At 40.5% G+C, this 17,019-nt stretch overlaps 3 protein-coding genes and 1 non-coding gene across 10 annotated transcripts; 2 read left to right on the plus strand and 2 right to left on the minus strand.

The window, feature by feature from the left end:
• The first annotated feature begins 7 nt into the window (after nt 1-7).
• Nucleotides 8-12,378, plus strand: cby1 (chibby homolog 1 (Drosophila)). Of its 6 annotated transcripts, XM_054767999.1 has the most exons (7): nt 8-140; nt 413-584; nt 9,377-9,477; nt 11,002-11,100; nt 11,641-11,746; nt 11,832-11,944; nt 12,037-12,378. In XM_054767999.1, the coding sequence occupies exons 4-7, from the start codon at nt 11,011-11,013 to the stop codon at nt 12,103-12,105; spliced, it is 378 nt and encodes a 125-aa protein (XP_054623974.1). In that variant the 5' UTR covers nt 8-140; nt 413-584; nt 9,377-9,477; nt 11,002-11,010; the 3' UTR covers nt 12,106-12,378. The 6 variants fall into 6 exon arrangements, with proteins under 6 accessions (XP_054623974.1, XP_054623973.1, XP_054623972.1 ...); XM_054767998.1 differs by lacking the exon at nt 9,377-9,477 and having other exon boundaries at nt 413-589; XM_054767997.1 differs by lacking the exon at nt 9,377-9,477.
• plbd1b (phospholipase B domain containing 1b) lies at nt 840-10,088 on the minus strand. Of its 2 annotated transcripts, none has more exons than XM_054767980.1 (11): nt 9,908-10,088; nt 9,373-9,595; nt 7,490-7,573; nt 6,640-6,781; nt 6,434-6,562; nt 5,924-6,068; nt 3,749-3,949; nt 3,542-3,682; nt 3,263-3,448; nt 1,737-1,843; nt 840-1,610 (listed from the first exon to the last, which is right to left on the minus strand). In XM_054767980.1, exons 1-11 carry the CDS (start codon nt 9,972-9,974, stop codon nt 1,434-1,436), a joined length of 1,602 nt encoding a protein of 533 aa, XP_054623955.1. In that variant the 5' UTR covers nt 9,975-10,088; the 3' UTR covers nt 840-1,433. The 2 variants fall into 2 exon arrangements, with proteins under 2 accessions (XP_054623955.1, XP_054623956.1); XM_054767981.1 differs by having other exon boundaries at nt 1,476-1,610; nt 1,730-1,843.
• trnar-ccu (transfer RNA arginine (anticodon CCU)) lies at nt 10,116-10,188 on the minus strand. Its single transcript has one exon. It is a non-coding gene; the product is annotated as a tRNA-Arg (tRNA).
• A 583-nt stretch (nt 12,379-12,961) lies between the features above and the next one.
• pdap1a (pdgfa associated protein 1a) lies at nt 12,962-16,930 on the plus strand. The gene is made up of 6 exons (XM_054767994.1): nt 12,962-13,143; nt 13,711-13,793; nt 13,872-13,946; nt 14,020-14,144; nt 15,652-15,803; nt 15,906-16,930. Exons 1-6 carry the CDS (start codon nt 13,131-13,133, stop codon nt 15,938-15,940), a joined length of 483 nt encoding a protein of 160 aa, XP_054623969.1. The 5' UTR covers nt 12,962-13,130; the 3' UTR covers nt 15,941-16,930.
• The last annotated feature ends 89 nt before the right edge of the window (nt 16,931-17,019 follow it).

Genomic DNA, 17,019 nt, shown 5'->3' on the forward strand with positions numbered 1-17,019 from the left:
GGCGTTTGTAGGATCAGTGTCCCACAACGTACATGCAACCATGGACATAGATTGACGCCGCATCGAGCGCTGAGCCGTACGTCAACGTCCCCGCCATATTTGATGTGTCAAGGCTGCGCTGTAAATGAATACAAGTAAACGTATGTACCTTCATTTCTTTCTACAAAGAAATGTAAGTTAATTCCTCTCATTTATACATTCACACACGCACTAATATACTTGGGAAACAGTTAGGCGCCAAAAAATATGTATTTGATCTTCTAAAATTTTTGGTGCCTAACTGTTTCCCAAACTGTTTTCGTGAGTGTCTTAATGTATAAACGAGAGGCATTAACTTGATTTTTTTTGTAGAAAGGCGATTTATTATAAGTAATTAAGTAAGTAAATTTACTTGTATTCATTTACACTGCAGCCTTGACACATCCAATATGGCGGCGACGGTGACATATCACTGCAGTGGACAAACCCACTCGATGCTGCGTCTATCCACTCAACCCTGTTACCCTCACATTTTTAGCAGTAGATGAAGAAAACTATCACATGACATAAAGGAGCAGTTTGCCAATGGCACGAGCAGACCAGAGGTAAGGTATGTCCTCTTATATACATTTTTAAACATTTTTAGAAGCTTCTTACATTCTGCTTGAATATCTCACACAAAAAAATGCATTCTGTTTTTCTTTGCAGTTTACTTAAGTGTGTCCGCTTTAACACACATAGCTAAATAGCTAGTTGCTATTCCTGAGAAAAAAACTAACTTTACCAAGAATTTGCAACCCTGTTACCTAACAGTCAAATACAACAAATAAATAATAAAACAATGAAAGTGATGCCTTTCATGCCTGAGATAAACCAATGAAGGCTATTACTTGTTATTGATGAATACATAACAGAAAATTTGGGAAAGGGATGTTTATTTGTTCCTCCAATTCTGGAATGAGCCATTTATAGTCCAACTGCTAGATCACAGACACTAGCTCATGCATTATCCTATAAAGCGTGGGGTGTCCAAAGTGCGGCCTGGGGCTCACATTTTATTGGCCCTTGGCATATTGTAAAGCTGTTTTCATATAGTGACATGAAAAGGCGTTGCGTACATGTACAATGACATTAAGGTATTCTATTCTACTCTGACTTACAGTATAATAACAAAAAAGAAAGATATATTAATGGATAATATGGTCTATGTCTGACTTTACATGCAGTGCTACATGTTGAACAAGCCCTCCACCAGTCACCACACTTCACTGACAGTTAAACATTAACATTTGCTGGTGATGCTGGAGGAAAAGGTCAACAGCATCCCTTCCTCTGGGGAACAGCACATTGCCTTACGTCCAAATAGCCGCCTAATCTGCAATCGCTGTTTGAATGTTAGCACACAAACTGAACCGCTATCACAATATTTCATATGGAGTGGAGGGCTGCTACGTTTAGGGCTGGTGCAGAGTGGGTCTCATGGTGACAAAAGTAAAGTTGTACTTATGAGGAAGGCCCTCGTGAGCGGTGAGGTTGAAGGAGAGCCATGTGAATGGTCGCAGCCCCCCTTGCGTTGTGGGACCGTTTATTGCCTGTGCCGCTAGCTGGAGAGCCATCTGGTAGTCAGTCACCTGTGTCATGTGACGCAAGTGAGGAGGATGGACGGGATGAGTAATGATCACATGATTAGACCTCCAGGAGCATTTTGAGTTCAAAGATACAATGGATGCAGACAAGACAAGCCTTTCACCTCTGACCTTAGTGTCATAGCAGCCACCTGGGCATGGTCTTCTTGGTCGCAGGTCATTACGGCAACAGATGGTTTTACATGGATGGCCCTTGGCATAAGGATCTCTCTTGTAGTCTGAAACAGATCCAGTATAAGACACATCATTGACAGTCTGACATACAATGACACCTCTAAGGTCCAAACTTTCTTCATCATCTACGTACATTAATCCCTCGTTTATTGTGTTAACTGGTTCCAGACCCGACCGTGATAAGTGAATTTCTGCGAAGTGGGATTTCTTATATATAAATTGAATATTTTCATAGTAGAGCATTGAAAACCTGTTTACGACCTTGTAAATATGGTTTTTAACATTATTAGAGCCCTCTAGACATGAAATAACACCCCTATAGTCACCTTTACACTCGTATTACCCAATACAGTAGATATAATAAGAGTAAATAAGCCATTTAAGACATAAATAAGACTCAAGCACATGTGTGTTGCTCTAAATGTGTTCCCTAGGGGAGCTGAGTTGCAGGTGGACAGGAAGTGACATCGGGGGATTCAGAGTTGACTTTTAGCTTGGCTGTAGATGACTGTAGTCCATTTTTAGGTAACATTTTCTCACTCTTAAGTGACACCTAATTGTACAATCATGGCCAAAAGTTTGATGAATGACACATAAATTATTAATTTTCACAAAACCTGCTGCCTTAGTTTTTATGATGGCAATGTGCATATACTCCAGGACTCCAGAATAGCAAATTAATTGCAAAGTTCCTCTATGTCATGAAAATGAACTTAATTGCAAAAAAACATTTCCACTGCATTTCAGCCTGCCACAAAAGGACCAGCTGACATCATGTTAGTCATTCTCTGGTTAACATAGGTGAAAAGCAAAGGCTGGAGGTGACTGTCATCCCGATTGAGCGAGAATAACAGACTGGAAGCTTTAAAAAATGAGGGCCGTGCTTGAAATCTTTGTTTTTCCTCTGTTAACCGTGGTTACCTGCAAGGAAACACATGTAGTCATCATTGCTTAGCTCAAAAAGGGCTTCACAGGCAAGGATATTGCTGCTACTGTTATCTATGTTACATGCACTACTCGGCACTGTTTAACTCGACGTGTATTGTTCTGCACTGTAGCTGGGTTGTGCCGCTGTTTGGCGTGCACTGCTTGGAAAAAAACATTTATTTTATTAAAAGTTTATAAAATTGTTCTGTGTAACGTATTTCTGTGCACTAAATATCCCATTTTATGTGGACACCTGCGGCTTATAGTCATGCCATGGCTGACTACGTGCAGTGTGACGGTAATGTAATGAAATGTCATGTCTCATGAATGCCTTTATTACTGATGCCTACTGGCCAGAATACTACATATAACTTATATTTCAATATTTTTTGACAAATAATGGGCCATAGTCAACCACAAAACAGCGATAATTTATTAATTAATTAACTTTTTGAAAAAACGCAGTAGTGTAAGGTGGCGATATTCGAACCGCGACATAGAGAGGGATGACTGTGTTACGAAATTATTGCACCTACTGTTGTATCTCATGATGTACTTGAGGGACTTGAGGTCAAACACCTTGGCATGGTCCCTGCGGAGGATTTTAGCTCTGGGACAAAGGTCATAGGAGAAATTCTCTCCATGCCTTCTCCACATCACGCTGTATCCACTCAGGTTGTAGATTTCAACATGAAATGGAATGTTGTAGGACGGCCAGTACCCTTTAAAGTAAGGCACATTGGGGTTAAAGGTTATCTACAGTAGATAGACGACCACCCTGGTTAACTATTACAAACCCGATGTTTGCTTTTTACCTCCACGTAAAGTTTGGGTCTGGTCAGAATGCATCACCTTCTCAGGAATCTGCTCCACAACAGTCAGAGCTCCAGTTCTGATGCTGTGACCGAGTGAGATCTTATTCAGGTCCACCACCATGTATTGGCTGTTGTACGTACCTGCAACACGGAAGATGAACATTCGTTTCCTGCAAGCTTGAGTCTCACGACCTCAACTCCTCTGACCTGAGTTGTATTTTGAGAAGATCTGTGCCCACTCTTCGCCACTGCGTGCCAGGCTGTTGGCCAGGCGGACTCGCTGCCAGGCCAGCAGGCTGTGAGGGCTGAGCTGCGAGAGCAAGGAGGCGTTGAAGACATTGATGGAGGTCTGAGTAATCAGTAGGCGGCTACCAAGCAGATAGAAATCATCCAGAGATGTAAGGAAGCCTGCGGGATGATGAAGATTAGCAAATGAGCAGTGGGGGATACTTTTTGTTGAAACACTTTTAAAACAGGTGAAGAATAATTGACTGTTATGAGCAGGATTATGTGAAAATTACTATTTCCATGCAGCTTTGTTGAACGTGCAGTTGGCGTAAGAACTTTAACGCACCTCACAGTGATCAGCTGCTGTCCTTATAACAGACTAAAAATAATAAATTCAGTTTGAATTTAATCCTTTTATTATTTTATATTATTACAATTCGTTAATTTTATTCATATGTAAATAGTGATTTCTTTAAGCTTAAATTCATTTCTTATTTAAAGGAATAAATAAATAATAAATAAGTGGGAAAAACACTAAATACTTACTCTACTTACTTACATGTAAGTAATTTAATACATTCAAATTAAATACGTAAATAAATAAATATATTGTGGTTCATTAGATTAAATGACACATTACATTTTGGTGCATTTACAGAATACTTTTCCCCCCACTTATTTCTTATTTCTTAATTTTCTTGGATGGGGCGGAGGGCCCTATAAATTCATATGCAGGCGGGGTCGAGTGCACAATTTTGTATACCCATCCAAATTTCTGATTATTTTTGCCTCGGTCTGTTCGTGGCACTTAGACTAATTCTAGTTTTACTTTCCGAATTATTCCGTTGTTAGTACGAGGCTGTTTTCATCACTGTAGTTGTAATATAATTGGCTTTGTATATTTCAGTAGGACGTTTTCATTCCTTTTTTTTTGGTCAATTTGCTTTTTTAGAGCTATTATGACAATGAATCTGCTCGTCCTGACCTCCCATGCATTTTCACCATTCCACAGAAAGAAGGAGAAAAAAAAGAAAACAGCTATCATTGTAACGCAGTGAAGTCACAGCCTTCACGCTCTAAAAATAGCACCTTGAAACTAGTTGTGTTCTAAAGGCAACAGAAGCCCGTAAGAGGATTTTTTCCCTGTCCTAGGCTCTGCAAGCCTTTGCTGTTGATAAAATGACTTAGCCTGCTTTGACCAGGCACTCAAGGAAAGCACAACACATTTTGGTTGAGCTTGAATGACGTGCACACACAGCAAGGGATGCTTCCCTCTCATTGCCTAAGATGAGGAATTACATTTAAGACTGGAAGGGTATATTTTTTCAAAAAAGATGAGTTCCAACCGTGCTTTTTTTAAATTGGTACTTAAAGTACCTTACATAAGTGAGTACAGTTGTCCCTCATTTACCGCGGTTAATTGGTTCCAGGCCTGACCGCGATAAGTGCATTTCCGCTAAGTAGTATTCAATATTATTAAACGGAATATTTTCATAGTTAGAGCATAGAAACCCTGTTTATGACTTTCTAAATACGTGTTTTAACATTATTAGAGCCTGGCACACATAAAATAACACTTCAATAGTAGCTTTTACGCTCTTTTTATTCTTTGGTTACATCACATTGCGCAGGCTTCGGGATCTCTGCAGACGCCCGCCGCTAGCATAGCAAGCTATCGAGCTAAGTAGTTAGCCTCTCCAATTTACTTATTCTAAACTTAAAGTGTTTCAAACGAAGTGGGGAAGAAGGACAAACACGCAAAAACTCACACGGAATGAAAGGAGAACCTTTTTATCACTCGATCTCAGCCATGACATGTCGGCTCGGCTCTGCTGGCTCAGTAGCCAGTCTCCATGCAGTGTGAAAGGTAATGCAATCTAACGTCATGTCTCATAACATTACTGATGCCTAGTGACCAGAATACTACATATAACTTGTCTTTCAATATTGTGAGGGAGCGGTATTTGAACCGCGATAAAGCGAGGGACGACTGTACACCATGTATTACATGATATTATCTCAAGGGACAATAGAAGTGAAAGTCAGTGTACAGCTTATAGAATAGTATAGATTCACTTTTGTGAGCTACTGTGCGTTATTGTATCATTTTATAGAACTATGGTGCTGTATGGTTTGGAGAGAGTGTGTATGTACCAGGGTAGCTGCTGAACGACAGCTTTCCAGTGGCTGCGTGCGTGTTGGACACCCTGAGGTCCCAATGTTTGTAGATACGCATGGTGGATGCATAATTGTACCAGCTGGAGTGGCCCAGCAGCAGGTTCTCAAAGCCAGGCGTCACCTTGGACACAGTGAAGAGAGGATGGGCTGTGTTTGCGTTGTAGTTGCACTATGGAGATCTAGTCCTAGTTTTATAGTTCAGTTTGAGAGCGCTGGCAGCAACATTTGAGATAACTACGACATTGCAGATCTAATCATAATAGCATTTGTAGGTTCTGATGCTCAAAGATATTGTGCACTAAAGTCAAGTCAAGTCAAGTTTGAATATTAAGTATTAGGTAAATTAGTAAGTAAGCACATATGTAATATATTATACATTGTCTGGAGTACAGATTCAGAAGGGCCCACAAAGAAAACAAAAAGCAAGCTACACTGAGGATCCCTCAGTGCTCAGTGGCAGCTTGAGCCAAAAGAGCCCAGGCTAACCTTTATGAGAGCCGTGCAGTGGCCCATTCCTGGCATACTGAAAGAGTTGAGGCGAGGTGTCAGAGCAGGGACAAGGTCCAGCAGGTCGCCGACGCTATTCAGAAACTGCACGGTAAACACCGACAGAGGCTGGGGGGAGTGGGAGGAGAGTGAGATGAGTAGGATGACACGGTCACAATTAGCTCTGCAACACACATGACACACACCTCCATGTGTTTGCTTTTGGCCCACAGTGCCGCTCCGGCTATGAGACCGTCCAGTTGGGCCAGGACCAGTCCCAAATGATTCCACAAGGGGTCACTGTTCTTTCTCAGTTTCACCTGCTCTCTGGCCCATTGGTCCTGTTTGCTGTGGGTCAGTTAGGGTGTGCTCACACTAGGCCATTCAGACCAGGCTGGACTTGGGCGCATTCCCCCTCCCCCTCCGCTGGCCTGCGCTTACACTGAGCAAGCGTGCTTCAGCTCACCTCACGTCTATACTGCTGTAGTAGTGCAATTTTCCTGACTTTGTGGATCATCTCCGGTCTTTCTTGCGTTGTTCTGATTATTAATTTTTTTTCAAGTTGGCGGCAGTCAAGTAACTACGTGCAGGAGGAGCAATCGCATGAATTGGATGACACCTCTTTATTACGCACACAAATGTACTGTATTATTTATATTATAAAATGTGTTTGGTATCATTCAAGAACCTGTGAGGGGTGACTGCATTGCCGCCATTCTGTGACTGAGCTACGCTGCACTTACGCATACGTGAGTGCATGGGATCGTGTCGTACCCTAGGCCACTTATTCCAATCATGAGCATGTATCACACAAGCACTTGAGCATGTATCACACCAGCCAGACTTTAGGTGTGAAGCACACTACAATTGACCTAGTGTGGGTACACCCTCAGGGTATACAAAGGTGATTTGGACACAAGAAACATTAGGTTTAAGCAACAAAAAGTATTCCACAACATAGAAAATAGTTGCTTCTCTGAAAATATTATAGGTTTAATTGAATACCATTAGTGTGTGCTATTGTTACATAAATGTGAACTAATACTAAGACCGTACCTGAAGAATCTTTTCAAGGGATTCAGAACCTTCTCGTCCTTTATTAGCTGAGGGTACACGTTGGTGTAATGATTAAACATCTGTCTGCAATGAAAGAAGAGCAATTAGCGATTCCTGACTGTATATTACCTTCTGATTAAAATAATGGCCTATATTTCCAAAATTGATACCCCTTTACATAAAATTTGGTGTAGTTATTTACAAGTTATTGTATATTTTATTTTTTTCTGTGTTTTTTTTGTTTGTTTTATCATTGCGCCTGAACGTTTCCCGCGGCCTGGTAGTTGGGTACCCCTGCCTTACAGCATGCTTGGGGATATGAAGTGCTGTTACGCATTCGAAAAGACTGTAAGAATTGGCTTCTTTATTTTAGTGTAAGATTAATGTTTACGTCAACAAATGTATCCGTTGAATTGAATCGTATCGTTTGTACACTGTATTTAACTGGATCGAACTGTATCGTATCGTATCGAATCATATCGAATCGTTCCGTTTTTGTTTTTGAATGGTATCTTAACCCGTGTATCTACATTCGTATTGAATCGTTTACCACAAAGAGATTTACATCCCTGCTTATTATTGATAAAAAGTTCTTGCTGTCTGTGATTGTGATTAATTATGAGTTAACTGTGGACAAAATGTGATTAATTGCAATTAAATATTGTAATCGATTGGCAGCCCTAGCTTGTAATCACAGCAGTGTTACATTTTATTATATTAGTCTCAATTCACCTTACATTTTGCACAATAAAGATGCTAAAACCAAGCCAATGTAGGTCAATCTACAATTCAGGTCATGTTTAGACACACACAACACTACTGATGGTCCAACCTCATTAATAAGGCAAGAAATTCCACTAAGTAACCCTGACAAGGCACACCTGTGAAGGTGTGAAGTGAAAGCCATTTCAGGTGACTACCTCATGAAGCTCTTTGAGAGAACACCAAGGGTTTGCAGCGCTATCAAAAAAGCAAGGGGCGGCTACTTTGAGGAATCTAAAATACAAGACAAATTTAGAATTATTTCACACTTTTTAGTTAAGTACATAATTCCACATGTGTTCATTCATTGTTTTGAGACTACATCTACAATGTGAATAGTCATGAAAATAAAGAAAACGCATTGAATGAGAAGGTGTGTCCAAACTTTTGGCCTGTACTGTATGCTCAGCTATAGTTAGGAATGGAATATTTTCCACTCTGTTCTGGATGGCTACTGCAACAGGTATGCTTATCTGCGCTTATCTACAACAGAGAGATAACACACTTGGAACAAAGACACCCTGTTCTTTTTAAATGATGTCACACACGCACATAGTCTCCTGGCTGAGACGCCCAGCCTCCTAGCCATGGTTGGTTGAAACCAGATCAGACCAATACATCAAAAACAGTGAACAGAAAGATTCCTGATCATTGGGACCGCCTCCACAGCAGCCATATGAGGAAGAGGAACTCATTTTCACTTTCGGGACTGCTTGGCCCTCGCTAGACCTTGGCTGAGGGGCTGACTGTTCTCTCCAGCGCTGGCATTTCAATTGTTTGTATCTATTCCTTTTAATATTAAATTGTAAACCTTAGTTCAGACCATTCTTTCGCAGCTGGTAGAAACAAAAGAATGCGGATATTAGAATAAAACATTGATATTTTAACTTTGTGTTATAGGCGACAAAGCAAATTAGTGTTAATTAATTAATAATGAATTCATTTTATTTTTTAGAAAATAAGCTGCGAGCAGCAAATTGGACCTCCCTGCCCTAGACAGTTAATTGCTAAGTTAAATATCCCAACATTTACTAAAACAGTATACTACAGGTTTAATGCTTTATTTTATACATTTATAAAGTGTTGTGAGGAGTAACAACATAAAACTCCCGTCTACTCACCCAGCAGTGAAGTATCCTTCCAGGTAGCCAGCCAGGAAGAAGGTCGTCTCGTCTTCCTGTTTGCCACCACCACAACCAGCACAAATTTCCAAGATTCCCCATCCAGTTAAGTGCAGAGTGTCGTTGAAGTAACCATAGGCACCCCCCTCTGTCTCCATCACATCCTCCTTCAGGATCACCCTTTTCTGGGCAGCATCCCAGTACACAGTGGCCTCATGAAGGTCTGTAAGAGGATGGTCAGGGTCACAGGGTTGAGGTTGGATAACACACATTATGTAACTTATGTTATGGCAGATTCACAGCGATAGAATTATTAAGGGACATGCCATTTATACGACAATATGCCTTCATGTTTATTTCCAGAGGTTTCATATCACATATGCAGCATCTGACATGTGAGTTAATGTTAACAAAAGGAAAGATGTATAAAGTGTACTTGTGTAGAAGCTCAATCTTAGCAATGATACAATTAAGTTAATAATGTTTCCAGTAAGAATTACTGGTAACTCATATTCTAACACACTACAACACTCACCCCAAGTGTGCACTGACGCAGCCAAAGTGTTGAACACTATCCACGATATAGTGGCCTGTTCTTTCATTTAAGAAGATTTAATTTCTTGCCGTTTCCTGAAATAATAATCCTTTTACGATCGTCACTGTTATGAATGAAGCTTTATCGTTGGTGTTTCCCGGATAGGATGATGCATGTGTGACTATCCCGGACGAAAAAAAAAAATTGCCACCCCAGATGGGACTCGAACCCACAATCCCTGGCTTAGGAGGCCAGTGCCTTATCCATTAGGCCACTGGGGCATGAGGCACCATTCCCACAATGTATATATTTAGTTTTCACAAACACTACATACTACATAGTCCATTTGTATTTGCATCTGTTTGTGTTTCTAACAGAACCAGATATATCATACGAATACAGTCGGAACACCATAAACACCATGTCAGTCTCACTCACACTACATAGTCCATTTGTATTTGCATCTGTTTGTGTTTCTAACAGAACCAGATATATCATACGAATACAGTCGGAAGACAAACCAAATTTTTATTTAACAATCGAATCACCATGGTGATGTGTTTTGGAACGTTCCATTTTATCGTCTTTAAAGGGGTGTTCATTTTTTATTTTAAAAAAATTAATTAAATAAAATAAAAAATAGTAAAACACGAAAAGTAAGACATCATTTGAATCAGTTTCGGTAAACGGGGAAGAGCGGTGCCACACGTAGAACTGTTTGACAGAATTACCAATTTTTGTATGGAACATTCGAACTTGCGCAGTAGCAAGCTTGCATTGTTTACAGAGAGATCGAACACACAGCGTTAGCAATAAGTTGCCTTTATGGAGGTAAATATTTTGCATATATAAGCAAAGTGTCACACAAAGATCTGCTAACGCATTCGTAAGGCAATCAACAGTATCAATCAAAGGTCAGGTATGGGAAACATCCGTTGCTAGTAGTTAGCTAAATAGTTAGCCAAGTAGCTGTTAGCTAAATTGCAGTAGCCCGTCGAATAGCGTCCTGTTGGTAACCATAACGATGGGATGGCGTTTACCATTCCCTGTTTTTAAAAAAAGTAATATTGACTTATGTGTACAATCTCATCTAGGATCTCAAAATGTCCCTGAAGCTCCCACTATTTGGGAAGACGTTCAGTCCGAAGAAGATTCCTCCAAGGAAATCAGCATCGTTGTCAAGTCTTCATACAGTAAGTTTCTGTATAGGAACATTTACATGTTACTAGAGGTGGGCGGATCAATACAGATATTGATACCAAGTACTGATACGATAGTGTTAGTATAGGGTCTATACTCGCGTGATGATCAATATTTTTTGTTCTCTTCTGTTTATGTTTTTGTCTTGTTCATATTGTTACATTATTGGTTTTGTAATATTTATAGATTGTTAAATTGTTCACCAATACGTTAAAATCTTTGTCACATGTTTTAATCTGATTATAATCGTGATCAACACATTAAAGGCAAAATAACAAAGTCATCAGTTGTTGTTTAAAGTTATTTTCAGTATCGGCCTCTGCAATACTGGTCCTATAGTTACTTGGTATTGGATCAATATAAATATTTGCGTTATCGCCACTCCTAAATGTTACAACAAAGTGCAGATATTGATGATTATTGCAATCATATGTGTAGAAAATGTCATCAGTTCATATATTACTGCAGTGTGTCATTGTGGGTTTGTAAACGGTGTATATGTATCATTTACCTGTACATGTTCTCTCTTTTAGTTAGACCGTTCCACACGGGAAATTGAGCTGGGCCTTGAGTATGGACCGCCTATAATGAACGTTGGAGGACATACATTGAAATTTGAAGATGGACAGTGGATAACAGGTAATGGAAGTTAGTAATGTACTGATAGGCCAGTGCGGGGAATGTTACAGTGTAAGATGCATAATTTTCTTTTTGTCTGAACCAGAATCCGGTGGAAATGTATCTGTGAGGGAAGTGGAGCGGCTCAAGAAAAGAAATATACAGCTAGAGGAGGAGAACAATGTTCTAAAATTAAAGATTGAAATTCTTCTTGACATGGTGAGAACAGAGGACACTACCCGGATTAAAAAGGCTGAACGTACCCTTCTTATAAACAGTGGAATAACTTGCATTTAATCTTTTTCATGTAGCTGACACAGTCCACAGTAGATTACCACCTGATGGAGAAAGAAGTGCAGGAGATAACGCCTCTGCATTGAAGAAAGGACAAATATGAAATGATGTCTTCCTCATAGGAATTTTTAAGTGGAATTATGTTTTGTATTTTAAATATTACCTTTGGTTTTGTGCATTGTAATGATGTCCAAATGTTATTGATCATGAACACTTTTAAGCAAAATCATGCTTTGTTAACTACAATGAACTGGTCCATAGATTTTTTTTTAATAAATTGCCTTATTTTTTTATTACCTCATGTATATTAAATAGTATCTGTATTGCAAACAGTTCTCTTCACATTAAAGTGGAATCCCTGTCACAATGAAAGCAGCTGAGGCCTTCCATCCATCCATCTTCTACGCTGCGTATCCTCACTAGGGTCGCTAGGGTATGCTGAAGCCTATCCCAGCTGACTTTGGGCGAGAGGTGGGGTATATACACCCTGGACTGGTCGCCAGCCAAAGGCAGGGCACATATAGACAGACAACCATTCCCATTCAAATTCATCAGCTGAGGCCTTTTATTCACATACTTAAAACTTTCCAAAGAGACTCAAAACCCTTATTATCACACAGATTCATATTAGTTTTACATATCTTGAGAACTATGATGTCTAATGCAAATACACTATATAGTACATTGGATTTTTTAAGCAGATTCCAAGCATTGTTGTGTATACTCACATGACAGTGTTGTGAGTAATTCCATTTGCTTGATAGAATTGTATTATGTATTTTCATCTCTAATATTTATTTTGTGGCTCTACTTACATAAGTATGTGCAAAGTATGTACAGTGCAAGCTAATTATTTTGAATATCCCTGTCAAAGAAGAGGACCGCCCCACAGAATAAATCAGTGCAGCTGATTGGTGACAACATCTGTCAGTCAAACGACGCGATTGGTTACTGACTGCGCATGAGCTACTGGATTTGCGAAGGAGCTACGTAGCTACAGTAAATGCTGACAACCTCACCACATACAAAAGTTAACGCATTTTAACAGTGTTGTAAAAAAAATTGTGGTGATTATTGGGATTGAGTGGTATTATTGTCGTTTACCTTCATCATGCCGAGAGGTGGTGAGTATCACTTTTAGCGAGCCAGTCGTAGCTAGCAACTGTGTGTTCTGCTGTATACTGTGATGCATGCTTAGCTTTTAGCATGCTAACCGGCTAGCAGTGGGGGCAATGTTAGCGGCCCGGGAAAACATAATGGTTCAGAGTGAATAAAATTGTGCTTAACTGAGTTATCTGCATGTTGTAAAGTTAGGTCCACGAAAACATTTGCACGGCTATGCTTTTATTTTTTCCGTGTTCGTTTGCCGCCATTAACGTCACCATGTGTACCATAGCTTCGCTCCTTTGACAGCTGTTGTATTTATTCTTGATGTACAGTTTTACATTTAATACCCGCCTGGAGTTTGGTGGAAGCTGTTTTTCTGCTCATTGCCAGTCGGAGTTTGATAAAGTCAATTGATAATGTACCTAATGATGTGGCAAGTGAGTATAGGACTCAAATGCCTCAGCAATTAGTTTCCTGTTAGGTCAGGCATGCAGTAACTGAGATATATATTATACTAAATTCACTCAATCATTTCCAGAGGTGCATATTATTGTTTTGTAATCGACTTGCATGTACATTTGCAGGGAAAAAGGGCCACAAAGGCAGAGGGAAGCAATTCAGCAATCCTGAGGAGATTGACCGTCAGATGAAAGCACAGAGAGAACTGGTCAGTTTATATACTTTTTAATAAGAGAATATTTTTTGGTGGTGTGTGTGTGTATTTTATTTTATTTTTTGGTAACAGGAGGAAAATCCTGGTGCAGAGAAAGAGGGCGCTTCCGACTCTGAGGAGGAGAGTAGCAGTGATGAGGAGTCTGAGGTGAGGAAGGACGGGAAAGTGACTTTGCTGTCTGCATTTTTGTGTTGTGCTACAAATGTGTTAATTTCTACAGTTTAGGAAGAGGAGCGGCGTGGAGGGACTCATAGAAATTGAGAACCCCAACCGCGTGTCTCAGAAAAACAAGAAAGTGTCCGAATTAGATGTCAATGCTCCTAAAGAGCTGTCTCGCAGAGAAAGGTGGGTCTTTAATGAGCTATTGTATTACCGCCGGCATTGTTATTCCATGTGTTTGTATACAGCGGAAACTTGTCTCTTTCTCGACACCTGGGCGTGGTGGTTCTATAGCAGAATGAACGGAGTGAGTGAGCGAGCCCTCCTGTCAGTCATTCAGTCTCAGGCAGGGCACTATTGAGTGTGCACTTGCTGGCTGTGTGTCTTGTGCTACACGATTCCACGGAAGGTGAAGTGTGCTACTCTTGTGCTAACTAACAATGCATTGAAGAACACTTCACTTGCATTGAAGTGGGATATTGTTTACAGAGACTCGATACTCAGTTTTATTTGTTTTTATTGTGTGTGTTTTTTATTGAAGTGTTGTTTTTTTTTTTTTTACAGACAGTGTCTTTTTTTATTGCTTTGGGTTTTAAATACAAGTTTAAATTTAAGGATTAAAATAAAGTTTTGAATGTATTTTTGTGGGGAGTCTTAATCCCACTGACATATTTTCCATAGAGGAAGTCTAAGGACACAAATGTGGACAGGCCCATCACAGTGGCTGAGGTAGTCAAAAAACTCCCCAGTGGTGGACAAGTTTCTCCCTGAATTCCTCAAGGCTTTGGATGTTGTGTGACTGTCCTGGTTGACACGTCTCTTCAACATTGCATGGAACAGTACCTCTGGATTGGCAAACTGGAGTGGCGGTCTCCCTATTAAAGAAGGCTGACCGGAGGATGTGTTCCATCTATGGGGGGCTCACACTCCTCAGCCTCCCTGGGAAAGTTTATTCTGGAGTGCTGGAGAGAAAGATACGACTGTTGACTACAGGAGGTGAGTGTGGTTTTCATCCTGGTGGCAGAACACCAGACCAGCTCTACACCCTTGCAAGGGTACTGGAAGGAACATGGGAGTTTGCCCAACCAGACTTGGTTAAGGCATTTGACCATGTCCCTCGCGGTGTTCTGTGGGGGGTGCTCCGGCACTACGGTATTGGTGGCACGCTACTACGTGCCATACGGTTCTTGTACAACCGGAGCAGGAGCCTGGTTTGCATTGCCAGCAGTAAGTCGAGCCTGTTTCTGGTGAACGTTGGCCTCCGCCAAGGCTGCCCTTTGTCACCAATTCTGTTCATAATTTTTACGGACAGAATTTGTAGATGCAGCCAAGGCGTCAAGGGGGTCCAGTTTGGAGCCTTAGGATCTCGTCTCCAATTTGCAGACGATGTGGTCCTGATGGCCCCAACAGGCTGTGACCTTCAGCATTTACCGGGTGTGAAGCTTCTGGGCTTCCTGACAGAGACTGCTGCCCCCGCGACCCGGACCTGGATACGAAATGCCAAGATCATCTTTTGAAGCATATTCTTTCTGATGGTGTTTCCACTGTTTTTAACTTGACCGAGTACATGATACAGTTGTTTTTCAAACCTCTGTTCATCGAAAAGTTCCTTTGCATGATTGTTGACTACACAACTAAGCTAAATTGTGCGTATCTGCTAGCGAGCCGTCTTTCATGTTGTCTTGGTTGTCAGGGAGGAGATCGAGAAGCAGAAGTCCAAGGAACGCTTTAGGAAGCTTCAGCTTGAGGGGAAGACGGACCAGGCGAGGGCGGACCTGGCCAGACTTGCCATTATCAAGAAGCAGAGGGAGGATGCTGCCAAGAAAAGAGAAGAGCTCAGGAAAGGTGAGAAGGCAGGAAGTGACTGCAATGCTTATATTTTCTAAATTCACACAGCCTTACAAGTGGCTCCAATTTGAATTATTATTATTATTATTTTTTTTTTAGAAAAAGAGGCTGAGGAGGCCAAAGCGAAGCGTTAGTCACCAGTCCGAGAACTTCCAACATGCACATCAGTCTCAGAGGGATGGAGAGAGGCGAGGGAACAAGTATGGAATAGCGTCAGAAAATGGCTGCTCCTGAGCTCCATCCAGTGCTTCCTTTAACACCAGGGGGACGTGGGACTTTTTATCACGATGTGGTTCGGACAAACAAAAACGGGTGAAATCATCAAGAGGTAAAGAGAAATGCAACATTTGGGATTCATCTGCAGTTTTGACGAGACCACTGCAGGTTTTCTAACTGCTGCACACACTCTTTACTTTTACGCCATCTTAGTTCTTATAGATGCTAATCATTTGCATTCCTTTTCTTCTGGGTTCACATGTTTTTACAAGGTGTTGACATGTTGATGGGACTCCAACAACAGGGACTTATCCTCTTTCCCTACGACTTGTTTTTGTCTGAATGCAGCAATAGACAGTAAAACAAACACCAACAATCAAGTAGATCAAGCTTGTATTAATTCTTTATGAGGTGGACTTAATGTTTACTCCACCCAGAAGGAATATTACTTGAACTACCTTTTGATAAGCCTTATTTTTTTAAATAGTTACACAACAAAACACATCACTTCTAGAAAGCCTTGCATCAAACTGCCTCAATGACAGTGGCCTTGTTTCTGCAAGGCGTTGTCCTTCTATAGGATGGATTTTGTCTTTTGTTGCCCCAAACACACACACACACACAGCTCATTTTCACACACTCGCTCAAACAGAACCCTCACTCATTCAGCATTTATCTGAAGAGCAAAATGTCTGCAGAACAATACTTGGAGACTTTCATTGTTTGCTTTAGCAATCATCAAATGCATTTCACCACACGATAATAACACACCTTTAAAAATCAAACAAAAACAAAACCCAACCTGCATTCAGGAAAAAAAAAATATCAAAGGTTATAGAAACAAGTTCCTCAATGTTTCCTCATATGTGTTTGAAGTCATTTAATAAATAAATTCACAAGTCCATGATGGCTTTACTCTACATGTTTCTTTGGGCTTTAATTCACAATGTTGAACATTATTTGAATGCATAATTAGGTTACAAAGTGTCACAAACAA

The sequence above is a fragment of the Dunckerocampus dactyliophorus genome, chromosome 2 (genome assembly GCF_027744805.1).
Source record: "Dunckerocampus dactyliophorus isolate RoL2022-P2 chromosome 2, RoL_Ddac_1.1, whole genome shotgun sequence".
NCBI classification, from domain to species: Eukaryota; Metazoa; Chordata; class Actinopteri; order Syngnathiformes; family Syngnathidae; genus Dunckerocampus; species Dunckerocampus dactyliophorus.

Bases quoted from the DNA above. Each gene is read 5' to 3' on its own strand.
- pdap1a (XM_054767994.1), top strand. The intron at 13,794-13,871 runs GTCAGTTTATAT...TTTTGGTAACAG, and splicing joins TGAAAGCACAGAGAGAACTG to GAGGAAAATCCTGGTGCAGA. The intron at 13,947-14,019 runs GTGAGGAAGGAC...TAATTTCTACAG, and splicing joins GCAGTGATGAGGAGTCTGAG to TTTAGGAAGAGGAGCGGCGT.
- plbd1b (XM_054767980.1), bottom strand. From the start codon at position 9,974: ATGAAAGAACAGGCCACTATATCGTGGATAGTGTTCAACACTTTGGCT. The intron at 9,596-9,907 runs GTGAGTGTTGTA...ATCCTCTTACAG, and splicing joins TGCGTCAGTGCACACTTGGG to ACCTTCATGAGGCCACTGTG. The intron at 3,683-3,748 runs GTCAGAGGAGTT...TCCGTGTTGCAG, and splicing joins CTTCTCAAAATACAACTCAG to GTACGTACAACAGCCAATAC.
- cby1 (XM_054767995.1), top strand. The intron at 11,101-11,640 runs GTAAGTTTCTGT...TCTCTCTTTTAG, and splicing joins CGTTGTCAAGTCTTCATACA to TTAGACCGTTCCACACGGGA. The intron at 11,945-12,036 runs GTGAGAACAGAG...TTTTTCATGTAG, and splicing joins TTGAAATTCTTCTTGACATG to CTGACACAGTCCACAGTAGA.